The sequence below is a fragment of the Xenopus laevis genome, chromosome 2L (assembly GCF_017654675.1).
Source record: "Xenopus laevis strain J_2021 chromosome 2L, Xenopus_laevis_v10.1, whole genome shotgun sequence".
Taxonomy (NCBI): Eukaryota; Metazoa; Chordata; class Amphibia; order Anura; family Pipidae; genus Xenopus; species Xenopus laevis.
The window spans coordinates 40,135,950-40,163,384 of record NC_054373.1 but is presented as its reverse complement, the minus strand read 5'-3'; the positions used below and the strand labels follow the sequence as shown (position 1 = coordinate 40,163,384).

Sequence of the window (27,435 nt, the reverse complement as noted above, 5' to 3'; positions counted from 1 at the left end):
AAAAAAACCCAGCAAAATGTTCTCAATTTGCTATAAAGTACAATATCTGTCTCCTATATCTTAATCATCACCACAAGCACATAGCAGCTTTTTAATACAGTCCACAGTTTCCTCTGGGCTTTCATCCAACTATACCTTGAATACAAAAGGTGCTCTAAGCTTACAAAATAAGCATTAGTGTTTCTATTGCAAAACATAATCCCTAAAATTACATTTCTGTGGTCTAGTCAATGTGTTGCTTCTATATGCTGGTGGCATAAGCTAAAATGTCCTCACCTGAACCTGACACATTTCACTTTGCTATGTTGTACTGAGCACTCAACTTGCAGACAGGTGTGGGACCTGTTATACAGAATTCTCAGGACCTGTGGTTTTCTGGATAATGGATCTTTCCGTAATTTAGATCTTCATACTGTACCTTAAGTATACTAGAAAATATCTAAATAATAAATTATTATTAACATGTATTTATATAGCGCCAACATATTGCGTAGCACTGTGAATAAACCCAATAGGCAGGTTTTGCCTTCAGTAAAGATTATGGGGTATATTTATCAAAGAGTGAAGTTAGAGGTCGCCACAGACCTCTAGAGTGAAATTCTCTCCATTTCTATGGGGATTTTTAAAAGAGTATTTATCAATGGGTGAAAGTTCATCCTTTGATAAATACACCTTTCAAAATCCCATAGAAATGAATGGAGAGTCGCGGAATTTCACTCTAGAGGACTGTGGCCACCTCTAACTTCACTCTTTGATAAATATACCCCTATATCTTAGTTTGGTGATTATTTAATTATAATGGAGTCTATGTGGGAAGACCTTCCCGTAATTCAGAGCTCTCTGGATAATGGATCCCATACCTGTACTAGTAATAGTAATTTCATTGAGCTACAGCTAGCTGCTCCAGTGATAAATCTCTTCATATCTCCCAACCATAACTATTGGCTGTTTTGTGTCTAACACTTCAATACACTAGTGAAACTACAAAACATACTCTGTTCAAAAATATTGGCAAATAAAAGCTAACATCTGCTTTATAGAAAACGTAGCCCCTAACAAGCTGCAAAGTATCTTACATCTAACAAGTAAAAAAAATAAATTTGAAAGGACGTTGCAGTAATGAATCCCATGACAGAGGTTTCTGTAGTGTTTACCTAACCTTTACTGTATGTACATAAAACATTCATATTTGTACTTACACAATACCAGCATAAGCTTCATGCTGTTATGAAAGAACCAAAGAGTCCCCAAATGGCTGTTTCAGCATTGACCCAACTGCCTTTTTTTTGTCTTGATAATGCAGTTTCAGGATTTAAAAATAGCTTTGATGTATAAGTTAAAACGTTTACTTACATTTTTGCAATTGGAAACTGAAAACAGTAAGTGACATCGCCAAACTATTTTGCTCACTTTTGAATGTCGTATTTTATATCAATGGGACTGCCTCTGGGCTAGTTTGAAATCTGACTGTTACATAGAAAGATATTAAGTAGTGATGAGAACATTTTTACGCTGAAAAAAGTTTATGAAAGTTATATTTTTTCCTTATGCATTATTGTCAGTCTGCATTTTTCCTCTGCATTTTTGCCCATTGATAAATACTCTTAAAAATCCCATAGAGAAAAAGCATTTTTTGGTGAAAAAAATGCATTAAGAAATTCTTATACAGTAGAAAAGAGATGAATTTGGTTAGTATTAGAAAACTCTTAATTTCACTAATAACATTCACAGAATACAGGCCAATTGTAGGGAACATTAGGACAGCATTTTGGGGTGAAATCAGGGAAATCATTAAAATGCATTTTAAATTGGTGGGATCACAAAAAAGGTGTAAAATGCAGGTAAACTGAAAATCAGAGTATGCAAAATTGAGGCGTCACTGTTTTTCTGATGAAATAAAGTGCATAGCTAAATTCTAATAGTGCCACTGGCATCTAGTATATTTTGTACTTAGTTTCTTATGGTTGCTCCCCCATTTGCCTACAATTAAATGCCCTTCAGATATATTTACAGTATGTCTTTATAACTCAATAAATGGTTTACCATAAAGAGCCATTAATCTATAAGCTAAGAGACTAACAATTGTTTGAACACAAAAGTTTTACAGAATGTTCAGTCGCTCAGTAGCCAGATTCACCACAACAGGTTTAAAAATGTGTACAAGCAGTACAAGTGTACAATACTAGTCCAACCAATGGAATACTAGAATACTAGTCCAAGATCTGTAAATTTAGCATGAGGAGGGAGTATAGAGGGAGAGGCTTTTTGTCTATCATAAACTTTTTAGTCTTACACACAATAGCAGCACAATAAAAATATGGCATATTTATGGGAATCCTTTGACAATAAAGATCAGATGTCTCAACTCAACCCCCTGCCACATTGTTATACGTAATCAGAGCAGAATCATCTTTACGTCCTTATTCTTGATGGTCCGGTCCACATTGTAATACTGTGCTGATATTACTATATATATCAACTCTTGCCAACTCTTGTAAAAATATCTGTTATGGCTATTCATAGGTCTAGTTCATACTGTATGAGCAAACATTGATAAATTAGACTCCCTTTGACAATATATTTTCAATCAACATTTACAAAGCCAAATAGGGAATGTAACCCTACTTTCATATAGGGTATATTATCCTATATCCTTTTATTGTATAAAGTTAAGCAGCTTATGGCTATAATTTTGTACATTTAACAAAACAGACTTTTCTTTGTTTTGTTGGTAAATGTTTCATGATAGATGAATACGTATGCATCTTGTTGTGCAGTGGTTGGCCATAGAGATGTAAATAACAGACAACAGATCTCTGTACTAATAAAATTTAAATAAGCCTTGAAACAGGTATTCTAGAACATTAACATACATTTAGAACTTTTATAGACCAACCACATACAAAAACCCACATCCAGGACACCTTTGTGTCCATTAAGTGCTTTGTACCTTGTACTTAATGATAACTAAGCTGCATAAATCAATGTTGGTGTCAAAATAATCCTATGCATGGTGCTCAACATCACAGAATTTTTCCCCTGACCAAAGGATTCCAGATAAAGATAGTTTACCTCTATATTATTATAACTGCCTGGCAGTGCCAGGTTGACCAAAGATTTATATCCAATCCACTACTGAATTAGACATGTGGGGATCTGTGCATTGTAGTCATTGAAAGAAGAAAAAATATTTGTAATTTGGGGATGTTCAACCTGTGACCCTTTAGCTGTTGTCAAACTCCAATAATCTCACTTTCAATTCATACCTTCATACCTTTACAAGCATTATTTATGATGACCTAGACTCATAGTTTCTCTTGTTTTTGCACACAGTTTTGAACTCTTTTAGCATACCCTTTTGTACATTAGCACAGTATGTGAACCACTAAAGCAATATATATGATATCAACAAGCAAATCAAAATCACATTTCATTTTTAAAGACAATGTTAAGCTCACCAGGTTTATTAAATTCCTTCTAGTTGCACCTCAAACCTTTGCAATTAAATGTAAAAATTACTGATTTGTTTCATGATGTTCCTCTTTCCGTTGGGTTTCAGATTTCTTTGAGATCATCAATACTTTAATGTTTATTTTCGGTGCTGTTTACAGAATTTCTATCTTGTTTTTTATTTTCCTTCTATGATATATTCTGTTCCATGTTAGGATGGATACATTAATAATTCACAGTGTATATTTACAGTTCCCTCAGTGATGAAGGCACGTTTACAATATTTCCTCATTTAGATACTGTACAGTTAAGATGTGAAGTGGCTATAAATGTTATATAAATCACTACCTCCACTTTTAAGAGTGTTTTTCAATCATCTATTACACTATTACACATTAGTAAAAAAATATTGTTAAAGGGGAACTATGGTTAAAATAAAAATTCAATATAAGTTTCATTATGCTGAAATAAGAAGATCAATTAAAAATTCTGTACCATTTCTAAAGTATTCAAGTTACTCTTCACTATTTCCCTCTCAGTATCTGCCTCTCTTTATTCAGGAGTCTGGTTTTGATTGACTGTAAGGTCTAATACAGCCTCAGGGTGCAGGGGCACTCACTTTGCCTAGAAGATGTAAGAGAGCTCACTCTTTCAAGATAACATACTTTGACATAAATCCTGCCTCTCTACATGCCAGATTTGTGTTATTTTGTTAGAATTTGTTTGTGCTGAAATCAGTTATTTGAGGTAGTTCTATTATATCTACTAAGAAAGGGAGCCTCCATCCCTAAAATATATATATTATATCTAACTGTCAATCAAAATATTACTCTGATTCCTGCATGAAGAGAGAATGAAGAGAGACAGAGTGCTGAGACAGGGAAGAGCAAGAAGTAACTTGATTATTTCAGAAACGTTACAGAATTTTCAGTTGGTTATATTTAGAAATTTTCTTATTTTAATATAATGACGCTTATATTACATTTTCATTTTCAAGATAGTTTCCCTTTACTATCATTACTTTATTATTTATAAAGTTCCAACATAATTTTGTATAATACAATGCTTGTACAGATATTGTTCATCATTCGTATTAGTCTCTGCCCAATGAGGCTCTTACTTTACCTTTCTACCACATGTACATATGCACACACATCTTTACTGGCACAGTACATTATTTCCTTGTAATATAACTGAGTTTTTTTTTCCGTATATAGCTTTAGAACAACATTTTTCTTCTAACAGAGAGACAATTTGAAGTGATTAATTTGAATATTTTTTGTTAACCAGAAAATACCTCCACTTGAGGGGCTGCTATTCTAAAATGTTGTGTAGTTTGACTTGCTTTGTTATCACTAATAATAAATAAATAATGTCATTATTTACTAATTGGAAAGAGTAACCACGTGAGGATCCTATTATTTATGTAAATATTATAAGTAATCAGCACGCAAGGTTCTCCAAAGAATTTTGGAGCCTGGGTGACATTGTAAATGTAAATTATTTAACAGAGGGGAAAAAAGCAAAGGCTGCAAGTTTCCCCTTTATCTAAAAATAAAATGAATGGTAATGTGGTGTCCCAATTACCATCAGATACACAATCACAAAAACAATCACGTGTAGAATGCTGACTACCAGTGAACTGTTAGCAATAGTTATAAGCCCATTTTTTCAACAGGCATGGATTCGCAGAGGAATTCCACAATTCGCCATCTGCAAATTTTTTTCTCAAAACTGCAATGTAAATTTGCCGCTAAAAATGTTGCCATGACAAAAAAATTTGCCTATACAAAAAATGTTGTTGCAACATAAACGCTCTTTGACTTTAATGCAAAAAAGTCACCAAGACAATAAAGTCAGCACAATAAAAAATGCCCATTGATTTGGAGACAGAGAAACAAAGTTGTGTGCGTTAAAAATCGTCTCAAAAAAAATTTGTTGCCCATTGACTTCAATGCTTTTTGTAAATTTTTCAGCAGTTTCTTGAGTTTTTGGCGAAGCGAAATGGGACAGATTCGCTCATCACTAGTTAGTAACCTTCATCTACTTATCCTGACAATAGAGTAATAGACTTGGGGTATATTTACCAGAATGTTGCACCTGGTAAGGGATTAAGGATGATTCGAAGGATTTTAATCCATCAATTGAACGATTTTTCTACGACCAAAAAAACATAGGAAAGCCTAAGGGGACCTTCCCCATAGGCTAACATTGCACCTCGGTAGGTTTTAGGTGGCGAAGTAGGGGGTCAAAGTTTTTTTGAAGAGACAGTACTTCGACTATCAAATGGTCGAATATTCGAACGATTTTTAGTTTGAATCGTTCGATTCGAAGTCGAAGTCGTAGTCGAAGGTCGAAGTAGCCAATTAGAAGCCATTCAAAGTTTTTTTTATTCTATTCCTTCACTCGAGCAAAGTAAATGTGCCCCTTAATGTGATTATTCTAGATGGTTTTTACACATACACAACTTAAAAAGATAAGATCATAAATAAGAGAATAACAAAAAAAATTACAGCAGAAGAAATGTCTGATCTATAGTACAGTAGGTAGATGCTGCTGTCACCTCTGGGCTTTTTGTCTACTTTGATTCATATCTGTTCATGCTGCTCTATTTTTTAGGTTTCTAGCTTCTGCCTTTTAGTTGAAATAACGATCTTGGTGCCTAATGATGCAATTCCTAGTGGACATCACTTGGATTTTAAGGAAACATTAAATATAGAAATCTGTTACATCTTAGATGTTTAAGAACATTTGCCACATTCAGCTCATTTTACATTGTTTTATGTGTGGCTCATTTATACAATGAACATATGTTAAAGGAGAAGGAGAGGCATATTTTGTTGGGGGTGCCAAAAGTAAGGCATACCCCAAGTGATCACATTTACTTACCTCACACCCTGGGCCGGTGCTCCTATCGGGAGAAAACTGCACTGGTCTGGGACTTCTTCCAGTGAGCACCACTGAGCTGGTGAGTCCCGGGGCAGACGCATGTGCAGTAGAACTGGTGCAGTTTTCTCCTGATAGGAGCACCGGCCCGGGGTGTGAGGTAAGTATATATAATCACTTGGGGGTGCCTATCTTTTGGCATCCCAATAAAAGAACGCCTTTCCTTCTCCTTTAAGGATTATGTTGTTTTGCATATGGAAGGTTAAGTACTAAGACATTTTTTATACAGTTATATACTGTATCTTCAAAACATATTATTTTCCGCAAATTCCCAAATTTCCATGCAGTATTGGCTAAGATTTACTACACTTAAGTCATCTTATATAAATACCTCAAACAAGGAATAATTATTGAGGATTTATTTGATTTACTATGCCAACGATAACAAAAGTTATTTATAAGTTTAAATGATGAGACTGAACAAGGGCAAACAGCTTAAGAAAGTTGCCTACAAGTCTCTGTATATATTGAAACCTTTTGCACCTTCTGTTTCAGATTTCAGATTAACCTCAAAGTGTAAGAAGAGTACACTTGATAGTATTATAAGATGCAATGGTTTAATTGTCTAATAATCATACCCCACTCATCCTTTGAGTGATTTGTCAGTATATATCTGTAGCACACAGCTGACCCTCCTCTCATTGGCAATCCACTTCATTAGCCTAAAATAGTGTGTACTGTTTTTTATCAATCATCCAGTGATTCACTGAGGTACTATCCCCAAATTTGCTGGTTTGGTGGGTTATCAAGGAAGAGCTCCATCTTCTCAGCAGGTCACCACTTATACCAGAGCTGTTCTTCTTGCAACAGATTCCCCTTTGGGAATGGAAGAAGGTGTGACAGAACCGCTAACAGATGAGGAAAAGTTTGTGATCCAAATAGAAATCATTTGATAAAAGAAGAATGCCATGAAGAGTGTTGACTTCACTTGCAGAGAAGATGACACTGTTTTTTGATAGACCCAAACAAATATTTGTTATATTCAGATTTTTTAATAAATGAGCAACCAAAGGAGTCTAATAAAGATTCAAGTTTATTTGAAGTAGAAAAAAATCTCTAACATTACACAAATTCATAGTACTGCTAAATAAATAAATGCATATACTACAATGTAAATCGTAGATAGAGTGTTACAGCAAAAATTGGTGCAGAACTGCACTCACATGCCTACAATTCACTAACCTGTATGTACATTGCTCCTTTTAGAACACAAATTGCAGTGTGTGCAAACCCCTATGGAATTCTACAGAGTAATGTTTGCAGCAGCAAAGGAAAACATTGTAAGTGTTATTTGCAACCTCCTGGCAGTGTCAACTTGCAAAAAAAAGCTTGTTTTTTTGTATATTTTCATCTACTATTGCAGAATATCCACAGGTGTCTGTGCTCCGTTTTGTAGCACAGAGACTTCAGATAGCTCCTTGAATAGAGTTCTGCCTGACCCTTTATATGGTATAGCATGGGGAATGTGCATATCTTATTTTTAATGCAGGCCTTTATTGCATTTAAGAAGTCCTTTTTTTCACTTTAACCTTCATTGGCTCCTAACATCACTTTCTGTAGCAATGTTATGTAGCAATAATTTGGTCTTAGTACTAAATTGATTCAGATACTGTCCTTTTCAAATCAGGAACAAAAGCTTGAACTTGATGGAGGCGTCTTTTATGCAACCGCATCTACTACGTATCTTTGTAATTATGTAGTGCCGAGCTGTTATCTAGAAGTCACTTGAGACCAGCATAATATTTCACATATGTATACATTCCCTAGAAGTATACATTGTATTTAATTTAAAATGGTGAAATATTTTTTGTTCTGTACAGAAATAAAAATATGAATAAAAACCGCAACTGTTTACTAAGGGCTTGGTGCAACTGCAAGAGCACTAAGAGTTGTGTATCGTTGGCCCTTGAAGGGTTGTGCATTTAGGGTTTGTGTCTAGTTCTATCATTGCAAGCATTGTCAGCTACAATGTACAAGGGTCCAGTCCAGTGAGATCCAGGCACATTAGAATGTCACAAGGTGACAAAAGGCTACCTAAGGACACTTTACCTCTTGCCCCCCAATTGTAAATGAGCCTGTAAAATCTGTGCAGTTCTGCATGTTTCACACTTGGTAGAACATATTCATTTGTCAAATGTAAGGCTTGCTTGCATGGCTGACACACTGGCTATTAGAGCCATACTGCAGACATGCATAGTGGAGCAGTTGAATGTGATAGCAAAGCTGCGGCAGATACATTTTATAATCAAGTTCATCACAAAAATGGTAACAGCCGGGGTCAGGAGAAGAGTGGTTTGCTAAAAATCAAGACAATGGGTCTAGGGTTTCTTTGTCATTTTAATGGGCAGTAATTTAATCACCACCAAGTGATTTACTGCTCCAAAGTTTCAAAACTAATGACATTATAAGAGCAGGTGTTAATCATAAATGCTAAGCAATAACTGAGAATTTTGATATTTCCTTTTTTTTTAATACCATAGTTATATTTTATATCGCCTTAGCCCTGTATGAAGATTCTGTAGAAAATTTATGTGAAGGTCACAGCACATTCTTCAAGCTGCCATTTATACGAGCGGAAAATGTTCAGCACCAGAGAGGAACAAGTATGTCCTGTGACTGAATCAGCAACAATGATGACAAGTGGCTCTGGGAGTTGCCTGTGAAACCTGTCTCTTTCTGGGTTCCTTGGTGCTCTCGGAAGTCACATCAAAATCAAATTAATTGGAGAAAAAAAAGTCTGCATACAATGAAACAAGGTTATTAAGACAGGTCAGTAGCAGACGGAGATTGAGATATCTAGTTAATGCATTTAGCAATAGAGACCTAATTAGTTGTCAATTTACAGATGGAGCACTGGTTATTCCAAATCAATGCTCATGTACAGCAGATAGTTATCTCTTTAACCATTTGTAAGGCTTTATTCCCAGGTGTTAATCAGATTAATATATGTCAAGATAAGATAAATTCTTTTGCGATTTTTATTCCAGAAGAGTGCCACTTATCTTTAGTCATGTCAGTCTAATTAACACTTAGGACTTTGACTTAGAGAATGGTTACACATATAACTATCTCAGATAACCTCGGAATTCATTTAGGACAGTGATGTCCAAGATATTTCATGCAGTAAGCCAATTATCCTCTGGTTCATTTGTTTGGAGGTTGGGTTATTTTAAAATAAAGTAATTCACAGAGGTCTGTAGAGATAATGGCCATTGAAGGGGCTTATGAATCTCTTGGAGGCCAATATCCAGCCTGTAGGTCTCCAGCTGAACAGCCCTGATTTAGTATATAATAAAGAAGAAGAAATTGTACAATTCATGATAATATCTAAGTGCATAGCAATATGGTGCCTCAAAATCATCCCTAGTGACCTTAAACACCATGTACTAGGTATCATTAGCATTTGTAGATATATAAAAATATATCAGTTTTAATATGGATTGATAATAGACAATAAAGCTAATGGATGCCAATATGAAAACTGTTACAAGAGTAAAGGAGCATGTGTTAAAATTACCTCATTACTGTGTATAATCAGATTTATATAGCACCCCTCCAATGGGACTTGCAGCTTAGAGCAATGCGGGAAATCATCTTTAGGGTCGCTGTATATCCTGGGATGCAATTAAATGACTTGCCCCCAAGCAGCAGTTAGTGCGTCGCATATAAAATCTGTCCTGTTTGCCTTGTGTATGTTTAGCACTAGTGCAAAACTCGATTTATTAATCGTATCCAAGACTTTGTATAGCACAGATTTTTTGTGTATTAGGGTTTTTGAACTTATGAATACACATTTGCCGAATGTGAAATTCATAGCAAAATGTCAGCAGATAGCTTTTGCTGGTCTAGTGGACTAATGTTAATGTAAGCGTTCAGATCATGTCAAAATCAGGGATCAATCTAAATAATTGGTTTGGTTTGGGATGTTGTTCTTAAACATACTAAGGGTAATGATACACAGGGAGATGTGTGGTATTTTGATGTGTAGCCCGTCAATATACTGTACATATCTCCCCCCCCCCGACACACTCAAAGTGAATGTGAAACTCTGCAATCATGCCATGTTGTGACTAGTAACAAAGATTTGTTGCTCAAAACGGTGCGGCTTTGAACTTTTAAATGATATCTTCCTGCACCAAAATCAGCTATACACTAGTAAAATATAAACATATGGGGGGCAATATATTAACTACTGCTAACTTGCTAACTTGCTAACTTCCTAACTGTTTCATTTAAGGTTTGACAAATATTTTCAGAAGAAATAATTGTCATGGTCCTTTTTCTCTCATGATCTTTCCATCAAGAAGTCCTGATTCCGACAGCTGAAGGTGTTCAGAGCTGCCGTTGCACGGCACTGGTCACTGTCATCATTGAAGTAATAAGAAGTAAAATTCATTCTAACAAATAGCTTGATAGATCTGTCAATTAATTACCAAAAACCAAAAGTTTGGGTAAATAAAAACAAGCCCCCTCAGCAGAATCCTCATCATGATCACAAAGGAGTCTTAAAATTGACTTAGAAAATCAGCCAATTAGGATGAGTTTTCTGGTTTGTACCATAACACCCAAGACCATCTGTGGTAATGAGGGTAATAAATTACCTACTGTATAAAACCCAATATGTAAATTGGATTCTTAATTGTTCTAAAGCTGTCAGGGCCCCATTACACTATACCTCTAAATTTTGTTGGGCACTGCTGTGTTACCCCATAAGCCCAGCCTAGGCTTGAGGGTACCTCCTCTGAAATACATTTGCAATAACAGCAATTCCTACAGTTTTGCTCTTGAGTGATGTGAATAACTTTCCTGAGTCTCTCACCCCACATTCATAGTAGAGGGGGGTAAACATGTTAAATGTCAATAAGTAAATATGTATTCAACTGCAGGCTGAAAAATGTAATACTGTTTAACATTTGTAGGAGCCTCATAGTTCATTTTAACACTTTCTACTGGCTTGGTATTGTTCTTTGCTGGTTGTATAATATTTAACTGCTCAGATATTTAGAAAGCTTTGATATCATAAAACCTGACATTTCACATACACTAAGCATAGTCTGTTTTTGGCTAATAGGCAGTATTATACTTTCCTACTCAATTCCCTAATGTAATATTCTTTTTTGACCATGATGACCAGCTTGCTTTATTGATGCCACTGAACACATTTATTTTTATTTAATGTGACTGCAGGTCTGCAGAGGGTAAACATTAGCCATCTTCCCTACCATTTCTACAAATCATAACAGGAACAAAGAGGAAGATGAAATAACAAATACATGTTTTGCTCTTGTAAGTTTATTTCATTATAAAGATGTCAGTAGTGCTACCACAATGTTGTATAGGCAATTTTACAAAAACAACTCGCTAATATACTTCCTTAGGTGTTGTAATATGGATTATGGTTATGGATTTTTGTGAACACAAGTTGCATTTGAGTGAAATATTTTGCTGCGTTTCGTCGTAAAAAAAAAAAAACATCCATAGACTCTAATATATTTTTTAACAATATGTTGAATGGTTTGAAAAATTTTACTTTTTTTTAAAGCAAATGGCCATTGACAATGCGTTTGGCGTTTTTTTTTTGGTGCTTCTCAACTTTTCTGTAAAGCGAATCGGGTCAGAATCATCTATCACTAGTGCCCTGCTAAATCCTGTTCATTTCAGGGTTTCCTAAAACATTGATCTGGGACTGGTACCTTTGGGGAGATAAAATACTTATAGGGGCAGGGTGGTGATGTCTTGGGATGGGAGTTGTGAGGATCAGGGCAGAGACTGGGCAGATCTGGGATTAGGGCGGGATCAGGAAAGGAACTTGGCAGATCAGGTTGCAGGTCTTGGCAGGACATGTATAGAAGTGTATAGAAGATTTGTGAAGATTCTTTATGTCTTGTGTGTAATGTTGAGTGTTAATGAATGTGCTTTACATGCTTTGGAATGGTGTGATCTGGACCATTGGTTGGACATCCATGACTTGGACAAATGGCTGATTTTTTATGGTTGAAGGGACATATTCCTGTTAGAGAACCACTGCATTAAATATCAATAATGCTTTATTCTTTATCTCAATGATTCTAAGGTTTCTGCCTCAACTTTTCTGTTGACTTTTACTGTTTCTGACTGGCCCAGATTAGGTTGCGTTGTTCTTGCTGACCTATTCTCTAACTGAGATTAATCAGGCAATTAGAAAACATTCAAGTAGGTGAAACTGTTTGCCTGAATAATCCTGCAGAACCTAATTATTACTCATTTGAGTATTTATTAAACAGTTTGATAATTAGGCATTGTGGTTTAATTGGAAATCTTGACTAGAGAGCATTTTTAACCACATTATTCATAATTTCCATATAAAGTGCATATTTACTTTTAGACTTTTTCTGCTTATATCCATATTAAGTCAAATACCTGAAAAAAATGAAACAGGGGACAAAAAATGAGAAGTTAAAGTTCATATTGTATTTTATTGTTGTCTTGAAGGTTTGCATACCTCGCAGCTTTAGAGATTTAGAAACTAATGGGAAGATATTGTGTTGAGCACAGTGTTAAACCGTTCAAGCACAATGATCAATATACCAATTTATACTGTGAGAAGCAGAAACAAAGAGGTAAATAGGCTTCTGGTGGGAACAGCAAAATGGTGCCTATGTGACAGGAGAAACATGAGTAAGGAAGGAATATAGAATTATCAGCAGGTTAATAAGGAGGTGATGGGAATATGTTCAGCCTTCTTATACCTGCTGTGGTGCACTGCTGAACATATCCTCAACGCTCCCTCAATGAGATTAAACTACAATGCAGGCCTCTGTCCTATAAATAACAATTGCCATCTGATTACAATTAGCTCTCTCCATTGGGTTACAAAATCAGCAGCTCACTTGCAGGTTTTAACATTGAACATCCCCCAATAAAAGGAAAATATACTGTTCTTTATCCAGAAATACTCCAGCTAAAACCTGTTTAGGCCATGTAGAAGTTAATAGCAGAGGTCCCTTCAACCATTTGAAGACATTTGTAGCCTTCATGATGTTCGAATTTTTTTCGGTGGGTTTTGTTCGAAAACTCGATTAATTTAAGAGATTCAAGGTTTTTTTTGCAGACCTTTGATTAATAACCCCCATAGTCTTAGACATTATTCTTTAGAATTGTTACTCTTTATTTCAGCCACCATTCAGTTCATCTTGTATATATTTTATTGTGAAACCTTGAAGCCCTAGTGGCTCATATATAAATCAATTAGTATTTTAGGTTGGAGATATGGTTTGCTTACATTTTTCATTCGGGTTTTGCTTTAAATCATTGCCTGATTTCTTAGCCATGCTTGGCATTCTTTCTCTTTGATGTATTTTTTTGGTGGGATTTTATTGGCTGCTTAACTTACTTTGACATTTACAACAAAGCAACAGAATGTAAGATATCATTACGGTCAGTTGTGCTTGCTAAGGGATTCTGGGTAGTCTGAGTTGTTTTTTTTCAGGATGATGATGTACAGACTTGACAGTATTTTGTGTGACATGCTGTATCTTTCCAACCATATTTGCTCTGCTAAACAATAGCATATTTAGGCGATAATGTCCAAATTGACAATCTGTTATCTTCTCTGCTAGTGTGCGAGAATCATTCATATGCATATGCAATATCAGGGTAACTAAAGCAATTTTGTATGCCAACTGACATGTAACTATCTTAAGATTCTTTGTTCACCGGCAACTTAAAGAAAAACAAATAATTTTGCAAATTTTATTGCATGTGCTCATAGTTTTGTGGGCTTTGTGCACCTGGAATAAAGGAAGACAGAGGAATATGTAATTAATTACTGTTATAATACCTTAATGACACCAATACTTTTCTGCATATTTAATTTGACATAGATTTAGATATGTACTTTGAGTTATTGTAACTATTCAATGTTTTTTTTTGTTTTTTCTTTACTAAAATTCTATAAATAGTCTATAAATAGTCATCATTTGTCATTAATTTTAAAAAAATTAATGTTTCATGATTATTTTTCTTAATGACACGTAGGGGCAGATTCATTAAGGGTCGAATTTCGAAGTTAAAAATACTTCGAAATTCGACCCTCGAATTGAAATCCTTCGACTTCGAATATCGAAGTCAAAGGATTTAGCGCTAATCCTGCGATCGATCGATCGAAGGATTTTTCGTTCGATCGAACGATTAAATCCTTCGAATCGAACGATTCGAAGGATTTTAATCCAACGATCGAAGGAAAATCCTTCGATCAAAAAATCACAGGCAAGCCTATGGGGACCTTCCCCATAGGCTAACATTGACTTCGGTAGGTTTTACTTGCCGAAGTAGAGGGTCGAAGTTTTTTTTAAAGGGGAAGTACTTCGACTATCGAATGGTCGAATAGTCGAACGATTTTTCGTTCGATTCGTTCGATTTCGTTCGAATTCGAACGAATTTAACCAATTCGATGGTCGAAGTACCAAAAAAATACTTCGAAATTCGAATTTTTTTCATTCGAATCCTTCACTCGAGCTTCATGAATCGGCCCCATAATGTGACCATACATAGGCCTATAAAATCAATGGAACAATCAGATTCTAAGATGTCCATAGCCGGGTCTTTTAAAACCAGTGGAACACTCATGTCTTAAAATGAAAATACACAGGCATATAAAAAACATTTGAACAATCAGGTCTTAAGGTGGCAACATATGGCCTGGAAAAAACAGTGGAAGAATCAGGTTTTAAGATGGCCATATAAGGGCCTTTAAAAAACAATGGAACACTCAGTTCTTAAGGGGGACATACACGGGCCAATAAAAACCAATGGAACCCTCAGGTCTTAAAGTATTCATATAGAAGACTATAAAAGTGCAGTTTTCTGCTGATAGGAGCACCGGCCCTGGGTTTAAGGTAAGTAAATACAACACTTGGGGTGCCTAACATTTGGCCCCCCCAAGTTTAAAAAGCCGTTTCTTCTCCTTTACGGCACAGTAGGAGTATTCCCATTTTTCTTTTACCATCAGACTATAAAAATATATAATCTAGATCTAGTTGTAATTGATGTTCATAGCAAAGTATTTTTTTTACCAACAAGTATGTGGCTATCATTTCCACAATATAAAGTTTTAAGTATCTCTTGTGAATAATTGTAGACTGTTAATTACACTTTCAGTGTGATATTATTTGTCATTCAGTGGCTCAACTAAACATTTTTAGAAATGTGCATTGTCATCATGACGTTAGTATTAATTGGGTCTCTGGCAAGTATGTTGATAGCATGCACTTTATTATCCTAACAAGATGCAAAACATTAAAAGGGAATTACTTAAGAACTGCGTAAAAGCTTGCTAATTTGGCCTGGGGCACACCAAATCAAGTATACTTTAAAAGAATGAATAAAATAATAATAATAACTGCTTTATATTAATTAATTAAAGCAATGAGTGAGAACGGAGATATAAGGTTGACATTTATTGCTTTAAAATAACCTTGCTAAAAACAGCTGTTCGTAGTTAAATATATAATACTGCTGACAAATTATGTTTCAATTCAAATAAGATTTTAGGTATTAGCATAGTGTCACAGTAAATGTAATGATGATTATCAAGTGCTCTCTGTCTGTTCTAACCAATATAGTATCCTGTTTAAAATGGGCTATTCACCTTTCAGTTGAGTTTTTGTAGATTTTTGGAATTGCTCTTCATTTTTTATTTGTGTTTTTTTTATTACTTATGTATTTTTTCAGCAGCTCTCCAGGTTAGAATTTCAGCTGCTATCTGGTTGCTAGGGTCCAAATTACCCTAGCTCCCGGGCAGTGGTTTGAACGAGAGGCTGGAATATGAATAGGAAAAGGACAAAAACACTAAAATTGTAGCCTCACGTCGAGTTTTTTATTTTTTGGCTCAGTGAACCCATATGATGACTGGAAAGTGTAAGAAGCAGAAGGCAAATGGGGAAATGTAATAAAAGTAGGTAACGGAAAAAACTATTCGGAATGCGAAAAGTTATGCCTTTGTGCAAACACATTTTCCTTTGTCCGAATTTCATATTGTTTTTGCGAACCCAGAAACTGTTTAGCGACCACTTCTGGCAGTGGAGTGTGCGAATTTTATAGTTTGCGCCAATGCACAGTGAATGTAATAAAACTTCTTACGACACCTTCAAGTACTTCTTAAAGTAAAATTCACTATGCGCAATTAAAAACTGCAATGCAATAACGATTTAAGGAAGAACATTACATTGCAAGATGTGATATTTTTATTCTTATTGGTACTTATTGTTTTTCTCTTTGTGACTATTATTAAATTCCCCAATACGAGTTCAAAAATGATATAATATAAACAATAAATACCAAATACAAAGTTGGTAAGAACTGGCCATTCTATAACATTCTAAAATTTAAAGTTGAATTTAAAGGTGAAATATCTCTTTAATACCAGTAGTCACCTGGCCATCTGAAGAACAGATTAAGTGCAAATTGTATTGGTTGACATAACACTTAGAAGTGTTCATTTGCTTTTAAATTGCTTAAGTTATTTTTCTTTCTTGATTTGGAGACTTTTTTTCATGATTGTTTTATGATTGCTTTATCTTTTCAAAATAATAAAAGGATCACAAACATGAAACAATAATCCCACTTTAGGAAGAAAATGCAGACTTGCAAGACAACACAATTGTGAAAAAATAATCTCATTGAAGAAAAAGAAAAACAAGTGATGAAACCAAATGTGATCCAGATAAAGATCACAACCAGGTTTTCTTTCAATTATATGACTGAACCCAAAGATTAATTAATATTAATTCTTCCTCTTAATTAATTTCAGTTAAAAAAGGTTTTGGCTGTGATGCCCATGTCACTGCCCATTGTATATACAAGCTAACATTATCCACCCCTTCTTTTTCTAAATCCTACCCTTTACCAATGCAGGTATGGGATCTGTTGCCCTGAAACCAGAAAGCTATTTGTAGAAAGGCCATCTCCCATAAAATTTACTAAAGGTCGAAGTGGCTAACACTAGCGAAAATTCGCCAGTGTGATGTAATATTGGCACTTTGCCAATGTACGGGTGCTGGTGTCAATTTGATAGCGAAGTAGACATTCTCTAGTGCTACTTCGCACCCAAACGCCAGGCGAAGTTGCGCTCTGGCAAAGGGACGTAACTACGCTAATTCACTAACTTGTGGATTTTACTGAACGTTACCTCTTGCGCCAGACTTGACTTCGCCACCCCAGACCCATTTGCTCCATTTTATCCAAATAATCCAAGTTTTTATAAATGATTTCCTTTTTCTCTATAATAATGAAACAGTAACTTGTACTTGATCCAAACTAACATTAATTAATTAGTTAATGCTTATTGAAAGCACAACCATTGGGTTTATTACATGATTCTCTAGTAGACTTAAGGTATGAGGATCCAAATTATGGAAATCCATTATCTGGAAACCCCAAGGTCCCGATCATTCTGGATAACAGAACCACTGCCTGTATTTAGTTTAGATTTTAGTGTGGCGTGTTTTATCAATCTACATCCATCTGTAAATGCAATTCATCTACTGGGTTTCTGCCCAATCTTTCATAAAGCCCAACTCAAGTTCTGATTTGACAGTTAAACATTATCAAAAAATGTTGACACCTTACTCTGTACAGGATTATAAACAAATTCCAAAGCATAAGTACAGAACTGATCCTTGTGATACTTTATTCACGGTTTGTACAATATTTATCAGAGAAGCTCCTACAAACATATCATGGTTTTTTTGTGGTTGACATCAAGCGAACTGCACACCATCATTTCCTATGATAAATGAGGCATGGCAGTGTATGCCAGAATAAAATGCGCTCCATCTGCATTAGACATAATAAATCTCTGCTCAATATTTCTAAAATTTATATCTAAATTTATAAAGTTAGGAGCTTTTAAATGTACTGGTTGTTTTATAGCATTCAGCTAAGTCCTACTTCTTAGAAGCCATTGTTCTATATATTGACATAATGAGATCTAATAAGACTATATAATTTCTCTACAGGATACTGTAGATGTGGGTCTTGACATATCTTGTTCTGTCTCTGCTTGTAATCTGGCAGTTCTGCATGTACTGTAAGAAAAAGTGATTTATAAAGAGAAACCTGCATGCTCCACCCGCAGTTTCTAAAGGGAGGATTATTTACATAGCAGGGAACATGTAAATACATTTTATTTTATCAAGATTTGTTTTACTGTAAATAAGAAAAACAATTGAACTGTTCGCCTTGGAGAAAATATAAGAAATTCACATAGTATATCAAGTGAGCCGTCTTAAAGGAGCAAAACAGCTTAATAAAGGAGTAAGGTAGAAATGCTATCCATTAGGTTTTAGGGCTCTGAACTAGGGGCAGAGCAACCACAGCCCTTTAACAGTAACAGTGATGAACTTAGGGAGGTGGGGCCTACCGGAAAAGGGCCTACAACTCTGGTTTCTACCTCCCCTCAATTGTTAAGGGCTCCCGCTCCGGCATATCACCCCACTGCCAATGATTACTACTGCCTCAGAGCACTGTAGGATATCACCCAACGCCTTCAGGCCCCTAAGCCCTCCACTACTGCACCACACAGCTTGCCAATGGGCCATGTGACCAACACAACCAGGGCCCACCGGATTTTCTTCCAGTGCCCTGGCAGGCCAGTCTGATGCTGAACAGTAAAGATCTGTACTTTTGAAGACATCCCCAATATTTCTCCCTTTTTCGTTCACATCTCATGCTGTGTGCTGAATAATATAAAAATGATTGAATAAAATATTTACCAAGTGTTAAAACAATATGAATCCTTATTGGAAGCAAAACTAATCAACTCTATGTTTACATGATTTTGTAGTAGACTTAAGGTATGCAGATCCCAATTACAGAATGATGCAAATGGAATAAATACTGCTTGAGCTAGGCATGTGTCGAGGAAACTTAGTTTTGTTTGCCATTATTGCATAACCATTTTTTCCCATAAAAGCCCACAGCTAGACTATTGTATGGCTCTTTCTCAAAACATTTCTATCCACACTGTAGATTTACATAAGTTCAGATAATGTGAATTCACATCTCATCCTAACCTTAAATAGTGTGCCTACAGTTTTTGTTTTATGGCTATCATTTTTGTTTGTTTCTGTAAATCTTTTCTGGATGCACAGATGACTAAAATAAATATTATAGATACACTGACATTTTGTTATTGGGATGTACCTGTTTTTTTTTTTTTTTAATGTTGGCCATCTTGCTACTCATTGGAAGGGAACTGGATAGATAGTCCCCTATCGTGCTGTCCGTGCTTGCATCATTGATACACACCATATGAGACTTGAAACTTCTAAAACAACTTTTGTGTGTGTGTGTGTATGTTTGTGTGTATATATATACATAGATATACACACACACACACCATAGTAATGGAGGACACACACAAAAAAATCCACCAACTGCCTTTTGATGCAAAATGGTAGTTCAGCAAGCACATCCACAACAATGACTTGCTTAAAAAATGAAAAAAAAATCAATGTTTTGGTTACATATTCAGACCTTTATCAATATATAACATTTTTCGTACACAAGGAATTCATCTTGTTCATGAAGATAACCAAAAGCAAAAAATCCCTTTTCTCTGCTTTTCAATTCATTTTGTTATATAACATCACAAAAATAGTTTGTTTCGTAATAATACCTAAACAGCAGTAATTTTTTTTTTTTGCATAATAATATGCAGAGAAACAGTGCACACAGTATGAAATATTTATTTATGCAAAGGCTTATTTATATTTATGTATGCAAAAGCAAAGATGATGGAGGATGAATAATAAAATATAGACTATTATCCTTTATACGCCTTGTGAATCTCTATCACAACTTTTGGCCAGACGATTATGAGATTTTTGGTTAAAACTAAGCTAGCCCACTGCCTTTCACACTGAACTTGGTTCAAGTTGGTTGGTGAAATCAATAACATTCATTTTTTATTAAATTATTACATTTTATTTTAAATGGGAATGGGGATTTTTTAACTGGCAGACGCCCGGCCGTGTGGTCCTAGTGCCTGCCCGCACAACCCCTCGCGGGTGCACAAAAGTGTCGGAGCACTGGGGAGCTGCGCGTTCCCAGTTCTCCCCATAGAGTGGCTAGGATGCATGCTGTCCTAAATAATCTGCCGTCCTAGGCCCAGGCCTTTGTGGCCTCGACCATCAAAGGTTTTTTCAGATGTTGGTGTATATTATCTCTAAATCTATCTTTGTATAGGCAGTGTGGTGGTAAAAACAAAACAGGGGTGAGGTAGGGCCATGATGCCTTTCAGATCACTTTGGGTTCAGGTTGGCTTCTCTGCAGTCATCAACATTACTGATCATGCAGCACCTGGTAACTGAATCCTCTCTAATAACCCATTGCCAATGACATTCATGTGGCCATTCATTTTAAATCTGTGAAGGGTTAATGTTGTTATTGTATATGTTTTTAGATCAGAACTACTTTGCATTTATTCCTTTCATTAAAATAACCTGTGCTGGAGAGATACAATTTTGCTGTTAAAATACATTTGGTAAGGAAACAACCAATGCTGTTCTCATAAGTGAAACTACAAATGAGCATATATATGTAATTTATTTTAGCAATGCAATTAATATGATTTATTGGCACCATTGTTTGCAGTTACTGTGATTTGAAAAGCCATAGTGTGTGTTTCAGCTTTATGCAATAATGCTTAGTTGTTCAAATATTCTGCATAAGAACTGCGTTATCTCATTAATTTTACATTGTGCATTGTCAGTTGGTGAATCATGAATGCAGCTGAACTATACAAAGACAGCAAATTTCCATACCAAAATGTCTACAATCTCCTACAGTTTATGGGGCATTTAAGACAATGGACTGCTTGGCAAAATACATTTTATAAAGCCAGAAATGAAAAAAGTATGTTTGAAAGAGAAATGTAATCGAAGAAGAAATTCGTTTTAGGGGTTTTAAGTGAAGGCTACAGTGATCTCAAAATCCCACACCCTCAATCCAGCTGCAGGCAATGGTGTAATTAAAAGGCTATTTAAGCCTATCACCTACAGTAACCTGTGCTGGATCATTTAGCTCATTGCAGTTACCACGCCTCATGTTTCATGCCCTTGCTCCAGTTCTAGTTCCTGTTCCTTTGCCAGTGTTGGACTGGTCTGGCGGGACACCGGGAAAAAAACAAGATGGGCCCAGGCCCTCATGGGCCCCACCAGTCCAGACCCGCTCCCTGATCGGCTGCTTCCCCTTAAGAAACAGCTGAAGTGCCCCGATGCATGGCCAGCATTTGTGCATGCGTGCAGGGTGCAGGTGCAGGTGCAGGCGTGCCAGAGTTTGCGTATACTGTGGAAGTTTGCTAGTCAGGAGCGGGCCCGTGTACTGCTAGGAGGGCCCTTGGTGTCACAGCCCTGGTGGGCCCCCAGTGCCCCAGTCTGACCCTGCCATTGCCTGATCTTATTTCCTAAATCCATGCTCCTGTATCCTGTCGTTCAGTTCCTGTCCTCTCCCCCGTATTCTGCTCTCTCCCTCTCCCATATTCTGCCTCCCATTTTTTTTTTAATCCTTGGATTAATATTTGATTCTGCATTCCCTGACCATTGCTTGTGAAAGCTTTTTACTGTATTTAATTTAAAAAAATTGAGACATACAGTTAGGGTAACCAGTGTGGTGCAGAGTTAAGATAGAATTGATAAGTCCATAGTGAAAAATGGAAGCCAGGAGTATGTGTGTATGAGCTAATAGTAAGGGTGTTAGGTTAGTGGTCAAGTTACAAGGGGCTTTGGTTATAGCCTTAAATGGAAAAGTGGCCCTTAAGTGATTGTTTGGAAACCTGGAGGCTCTGATAGTGTCTTATGGATGGTATTTAGCGTTTTTTGACAGGAAAAGGGCCCTGCAACCATGTCTTCCAAATGGATTCCAATATTGTCCTTTTGTGGTGTAGCAAAGCATTAAGGGTAATGTCACATATAGTATATTTCAACCATTCCCAGACTGTGAAATTGATGGCAGTGATAGGACAAGCTTTTGTCAGACAGAAAACCATAAGCCTAACCTTTTTCAATCCAATTATCCAACATACATTATTCCTGGTTTCCCTCTTTGCAGTGCTCAGCAATTAAGATCCTACAGACCTGGAAGATTTTTATATTATAAGATCTATATCACGAGTAACAAAGTTAGTTATCGGTCTTGTTTCATTTATCCTCATTACTAAGAAAAGGCCTTCTATCATACAATTGGTGTAATGATAGATCTTATGAGTAATTGCCTACTTTCAGGAAGATCCACACACTTCACCTTTGCAACATACTCATATATTCAGCAGTAATAAAGTCAGTTATACTGATGAACATGGACTGTCCCACGTTCTTTTCTGGTGTCCTGCAATTATATTTGTAAGTGGAGTTGAAGGTTGCTGCACTTAAGTGGAGATGGGGCAAAATCATAGGAGGAAGGGTGTTATGACCAGGCCAGCATACTTATCGGGGTTAGGTCATATTAAAATGAGGCAAAGGAAAGGGGGTAGGTGGCGGGGGGATAACTGGACTGCTGATTTTGGGATTGTGGCTGGCGGACATTGCTTACTGGGACGGCAGACTGAGAGGGGGCCTATGGTTGTTCATGTAATGCTCATGCAAATTATTAATAGTTAGCTAAACGTGAGATCCAATGTCAATTTTGACGCAAGCAACAATTTTTATTCTCGCGATTATTTTTTCCAAATGCATTAAAGTCAATGGGCACCATTTTTTTTTTGTTGAGGAGGATTTTCCGCTGGCGGATTTTTCACAGTTTTGCCACAAAATGTGGAAATTCGCCGCAAATCCATGCCTGCCGAATTTAATCCCCCATTGCTACAAAGCACACCTTCAACACCAAAATTTTGAACCTTAAACCATTACTTTGGTCATTTTTACTCTTAGTTATCTTGTGTTGCTACTATATGGGAAATACAGTATATAAAAAAGGGAATAAAATAAATGTCTGGGGGAAAGGTTTACAATTGATAGAACTAGGTTAAGAGATAAATAAGAAAGGTTAATATGAGGGTAGAATGTGAAAATAACACATTGCTATACATTTTTGACCAGTTTCAAGCTTTAATTCCTTGCCATAATATAGGAATTAACATTAAATGTATTTAATATGATACTGGATGAACATTTATGCATTGAAGATAAGGCCAGATAATCTGTTTTAACTTAAACTACAAACAGCAATTCACAGTTTGTTTCATTTTGTGTCGAGCTTTTTTTTTTTTCAACCCCTACACAGTTTTAAGTATATTATTCAAGATTACTGGTAGTGTTTCTTTGGGAATCGTTTAGGAGGTTGGATGGTGGATAAATTGGTGTTGGATGTGTCAAACATATCAGACGATGGTCACGGGAAAATTCATAAATTGGTTTGGATGATACATGTGGTGTATAACTGACCCTCAATTTATATTTATTGAACTACCTGCTTTAAAAAAAAGGCTATTTTACAAAACACGAGAAGTATTATCATATTTATAACTTTTAGTAGCACATACCTATAAGATTTGGTGCATTAAGAGATTCAGGTGCCCTCATTTTTCATGATATTTTGATAATAAACCCTCACATTTAAATGTAATATTAGATCCCTTCACATACTGAACTGATTCTAATTTCTTCCTTTTCATATTGCTGCTCCTATTCTTAATGTTTTGCCTTTCATATGTCCTGGAGGAAATTGGAATTACATTCCAGCTGATCTATCATAGAGAGATGAAAGTATACTGTCTCTGATTTGAAGGAGTTACTCGCAGATGCCATTTTTATTTTATCAGTATGATCATAATAGCTCTAGGCTACTGTGCATATGCACATATGGAAATTGAGCGTATGCATATATGTGTGTTTGTAGATAGGTACAGTAGATAGATAGATGATATACATATAAACCCACACCCACATATATATATATCTTCACATATCACCTTTTCCCCCTCTTATTTTCCTTATTCCACATTTATTTTCAGATGAAAGATAAATGAAATACATGAGAAACTCAAAATATCTAAGCAGAATGAGACCAATATAGAATTTATCAACGTAAGATGAAATAGCATGGTATGTAACATGATTAATTGCTGGAACAAGACCATTAACCATTTTGTTAAGCTCATAATGGACAAATGGGCCCCAAACTCTCAAACAAGTTCTATACTAATGATAGTTTCATATTTCAAGGTATAACACAGACACTGATCTAGTTCTTTTCATGGAAAATTAATTACTCTGGTAATAAGAAATACATTTTAAATAGAGGATAATAAATTAGTGTATAAGGTTTTTTTTGCAGTCCCTTCAAAAAAAATGGAGGAATGGAATTAAACATAGTGGTGGATAGATGATCTATAGACTTATGACTTATGAATTATGGATCTTTTTTTCTTATACAGGTGGAGCAAACTGTATAAGACCATTTATTGCTTTAATAGCATACCTTGTTATTTAGATAGTTATCAAACGTTTTCCTTAGAAATTACAGCGGTGCCATTTAAAATAGGTGATATCAAAACACCTATATGTGATCCTACTACTATAGCAGAACTTATTAATATATCCAGTGTAATAAATTTCTTATTGAAGAGCAAGTGCAAGGTGGGAAATTCTCCTCGATATAGGCATAGAAAGTACAAAACTAAATATTTACAATATTAGAGATATTTGCATAATTTCTACAATGAGTCATACAGAATGCATTTCAAGAGAAAGGGAGAAGCACAATTAATGTATATATATATTTTACGTTAGACCAGTGATCTTTTCGGCAGGAATGCATTTGCATCAAAATTCTAAATTTTGCCATCTGTACGAAACTGCAAAATTTGCAGAGACATGAAAAAATGCCCAATGACTTGCGAGAATTTGGAGTAAGAAAAAAAAATTTGCTTGTGAAAATAAAATCGTCGTCTATTGACTTCAACCCTTTTCACAAAAAAAAAAAAATAATGTGCAAAGCGGGCTGGTTTGAGTTGAGGTTGAATCTATCCTAGATATAGCCTCAGAGTGCTCTTCATCACTTTCAAAATCTTTATTATTTGACTTCTCATCATGCTCCACCGTTATTGAAATTAGGATGGATGCTTCTTTGCAGTAGAAACATGATGACAAATATGAGATTACTATTTTAGCTGTAATATTAATAATAAAAAGGCACATACTGGTACTGGTTCATTCATTTAAATGTTGCTATACCCTAAGGCTGTGTTGATACGTACCGATTGTTGCCTGTAATAAGGAAGGATGCACAATGTTAACATGTTGTCATGGCAACAGCTCAATATCGGTGTTTGTTAATACAAAGGTCTATTACAGCTCTGCTGTGTATTGATTAGTTTAGTAGTTATCCTCCGCCTTTGTCCAATTTATTATATAGCTCTCTTGTCTAACCTTATTTTTGTCCAATGTTGACTCATTGGGCTTTTTGTTTGTGCCCGCTCAGCCACCGGCCTGGTTATGGATCTGCTGACCTGCATTAACCTTGATTTAAGTTGGAAAATCATCTAATAAAAAACCTAGGGACCCTTTAAAATGTAATTATTGAAATTTCAGCAACTCCAAATTGATGCATTAAAGGGGAAGCTTACATTTCTTTCAGTGTGTGATAGATGGACCTATTATAAACTAACTTGACATATACAACTTGGCGAAGTTGGGGTTTTTCTTTTTTACATGGTTTTTGAACTCCAAATAAAATATTTTTTTCATATTTCTACCCTGTAAGTAAAAGCTCCCTCTGGTTATCAAGGATTTGTAATGAAGGGATTTGATCATTTTTGGGACTGAGACAAAAAATTGCTTATTACTATTTAGTACTGATACAACGGCACAGGGTAAGTGGGCTTATGAACAATGGCACAAATTATGTTATCAGTTGTTACATTTTTGACCTCATGTGGGTCTTGTAAGGCTTGTATTCCCTTTATGTCTTAAAACCACAAACAGAAGATAAAGTGCAATTGCATTTTTTTCCCAGAAGAGTAACAGCAGTAAGTAGCATCTGCCGCACTAGTCATTCACTTTTCTTTCTGCTTTTATGTGCCAGTGAATTGGTGCTTGTTATTCATTTTTTCATGTTCATAAATGAGCCTTCATATGTATAGCGAGATAAGTGTGACGTTGAACATGTCAAAATGCAATTAATGAAAAAACAAAAAACTAAATTTGATGAGTTTACTTAGAGATCTAGAGAAGGAACACTGTTCATTTTCTCTTCCGTCTTATGGGGTATATCTAGAGTCTTATTCATTTCAGTAGGAAATGTTTGTGACTGAGTAAGGTTTCCCAGTGTCAAAATAATTTGTATTCACACAGAATGAAAAGAAAAAAGGTGCTTCATTAGTGTTTTTCTCAGCAGAAAACCAATACAAATACTGAACATGGTATTGTACAAAAAAATGGTACATGATTAAAACAAAAGTGATGTCTCAGAAAATGCTACGTTGTAATGTTCCCAGTACAGTCACAGATAAATCATCATTCTTCCCTTTTACAATTGAGTCTGTATGTTTCCAGGGAATGGTGTCATTCTCTATACTAGTGATAAAGTATGGTTAAGGCGACTGAAAATGATAAAAGTCAGCATCAGCCATTCATGCTATTAGTGTCTCCTCTGGGGTTTCCTTGAAATTCATAGCTTTGTCTAATGATTGATTTGTTTGGAGTCAACGCTGTGTGTTATTGATTATACTACTGCTCTCTAAGTGGTGGCCTTGCAATATCACCCACTATTCTTACATGTACAAAATAGGTTCAGCATTAAAAAAGTGAAGGAGCTGTGCATCTTCAATTTCATTCAAAATGTGAAGGTTTTTCAAAAATGTGTCTACTCTAATTAATACAACAAATATTACATTACTTTTTGTTCTTGTTGTTTTTTAGAGAACTACCATTGAAAAGTGAAAGATGAAAGCTCCTATTCCCCATCTGATCCTCTTATATGCTACAGTAACACACAGCTTGAAGGTGGTGACTAAAAGGGGGTCTGGTGAGTACATTTTTTAGCTTGTAAAATCACAAATGG

The 27,435-nt window shown here is 35.6% G+C and overlaps 1 protein-coding gene across 1 annotated transcript in view; it reads left to right on the top strand.

Moving 5' to 3' along the window:
* LOC108707447 (interleukin-1 receptor accessory protein-like 1) overlaps nucleotides 1–27,435 on the top strand; it is a 745,402-nt gene that overhangs the window by 127,926 nt on the left and 590,041 nt on the right. The window contains exon 2 of the mRNA XM_041581751.1: nucleotides 27,294–27,399. Coding sequence (XP_041437685.1) covers nucleotides 27,318–27,399 — 82 coding nt within the window. The 5' untranslated portion in view covers nucleotides 27,294–27,317. The remainder of the gene's footprint in view (nucleotides 1–27,293; nucleotides 27,400–27,435) is intronic.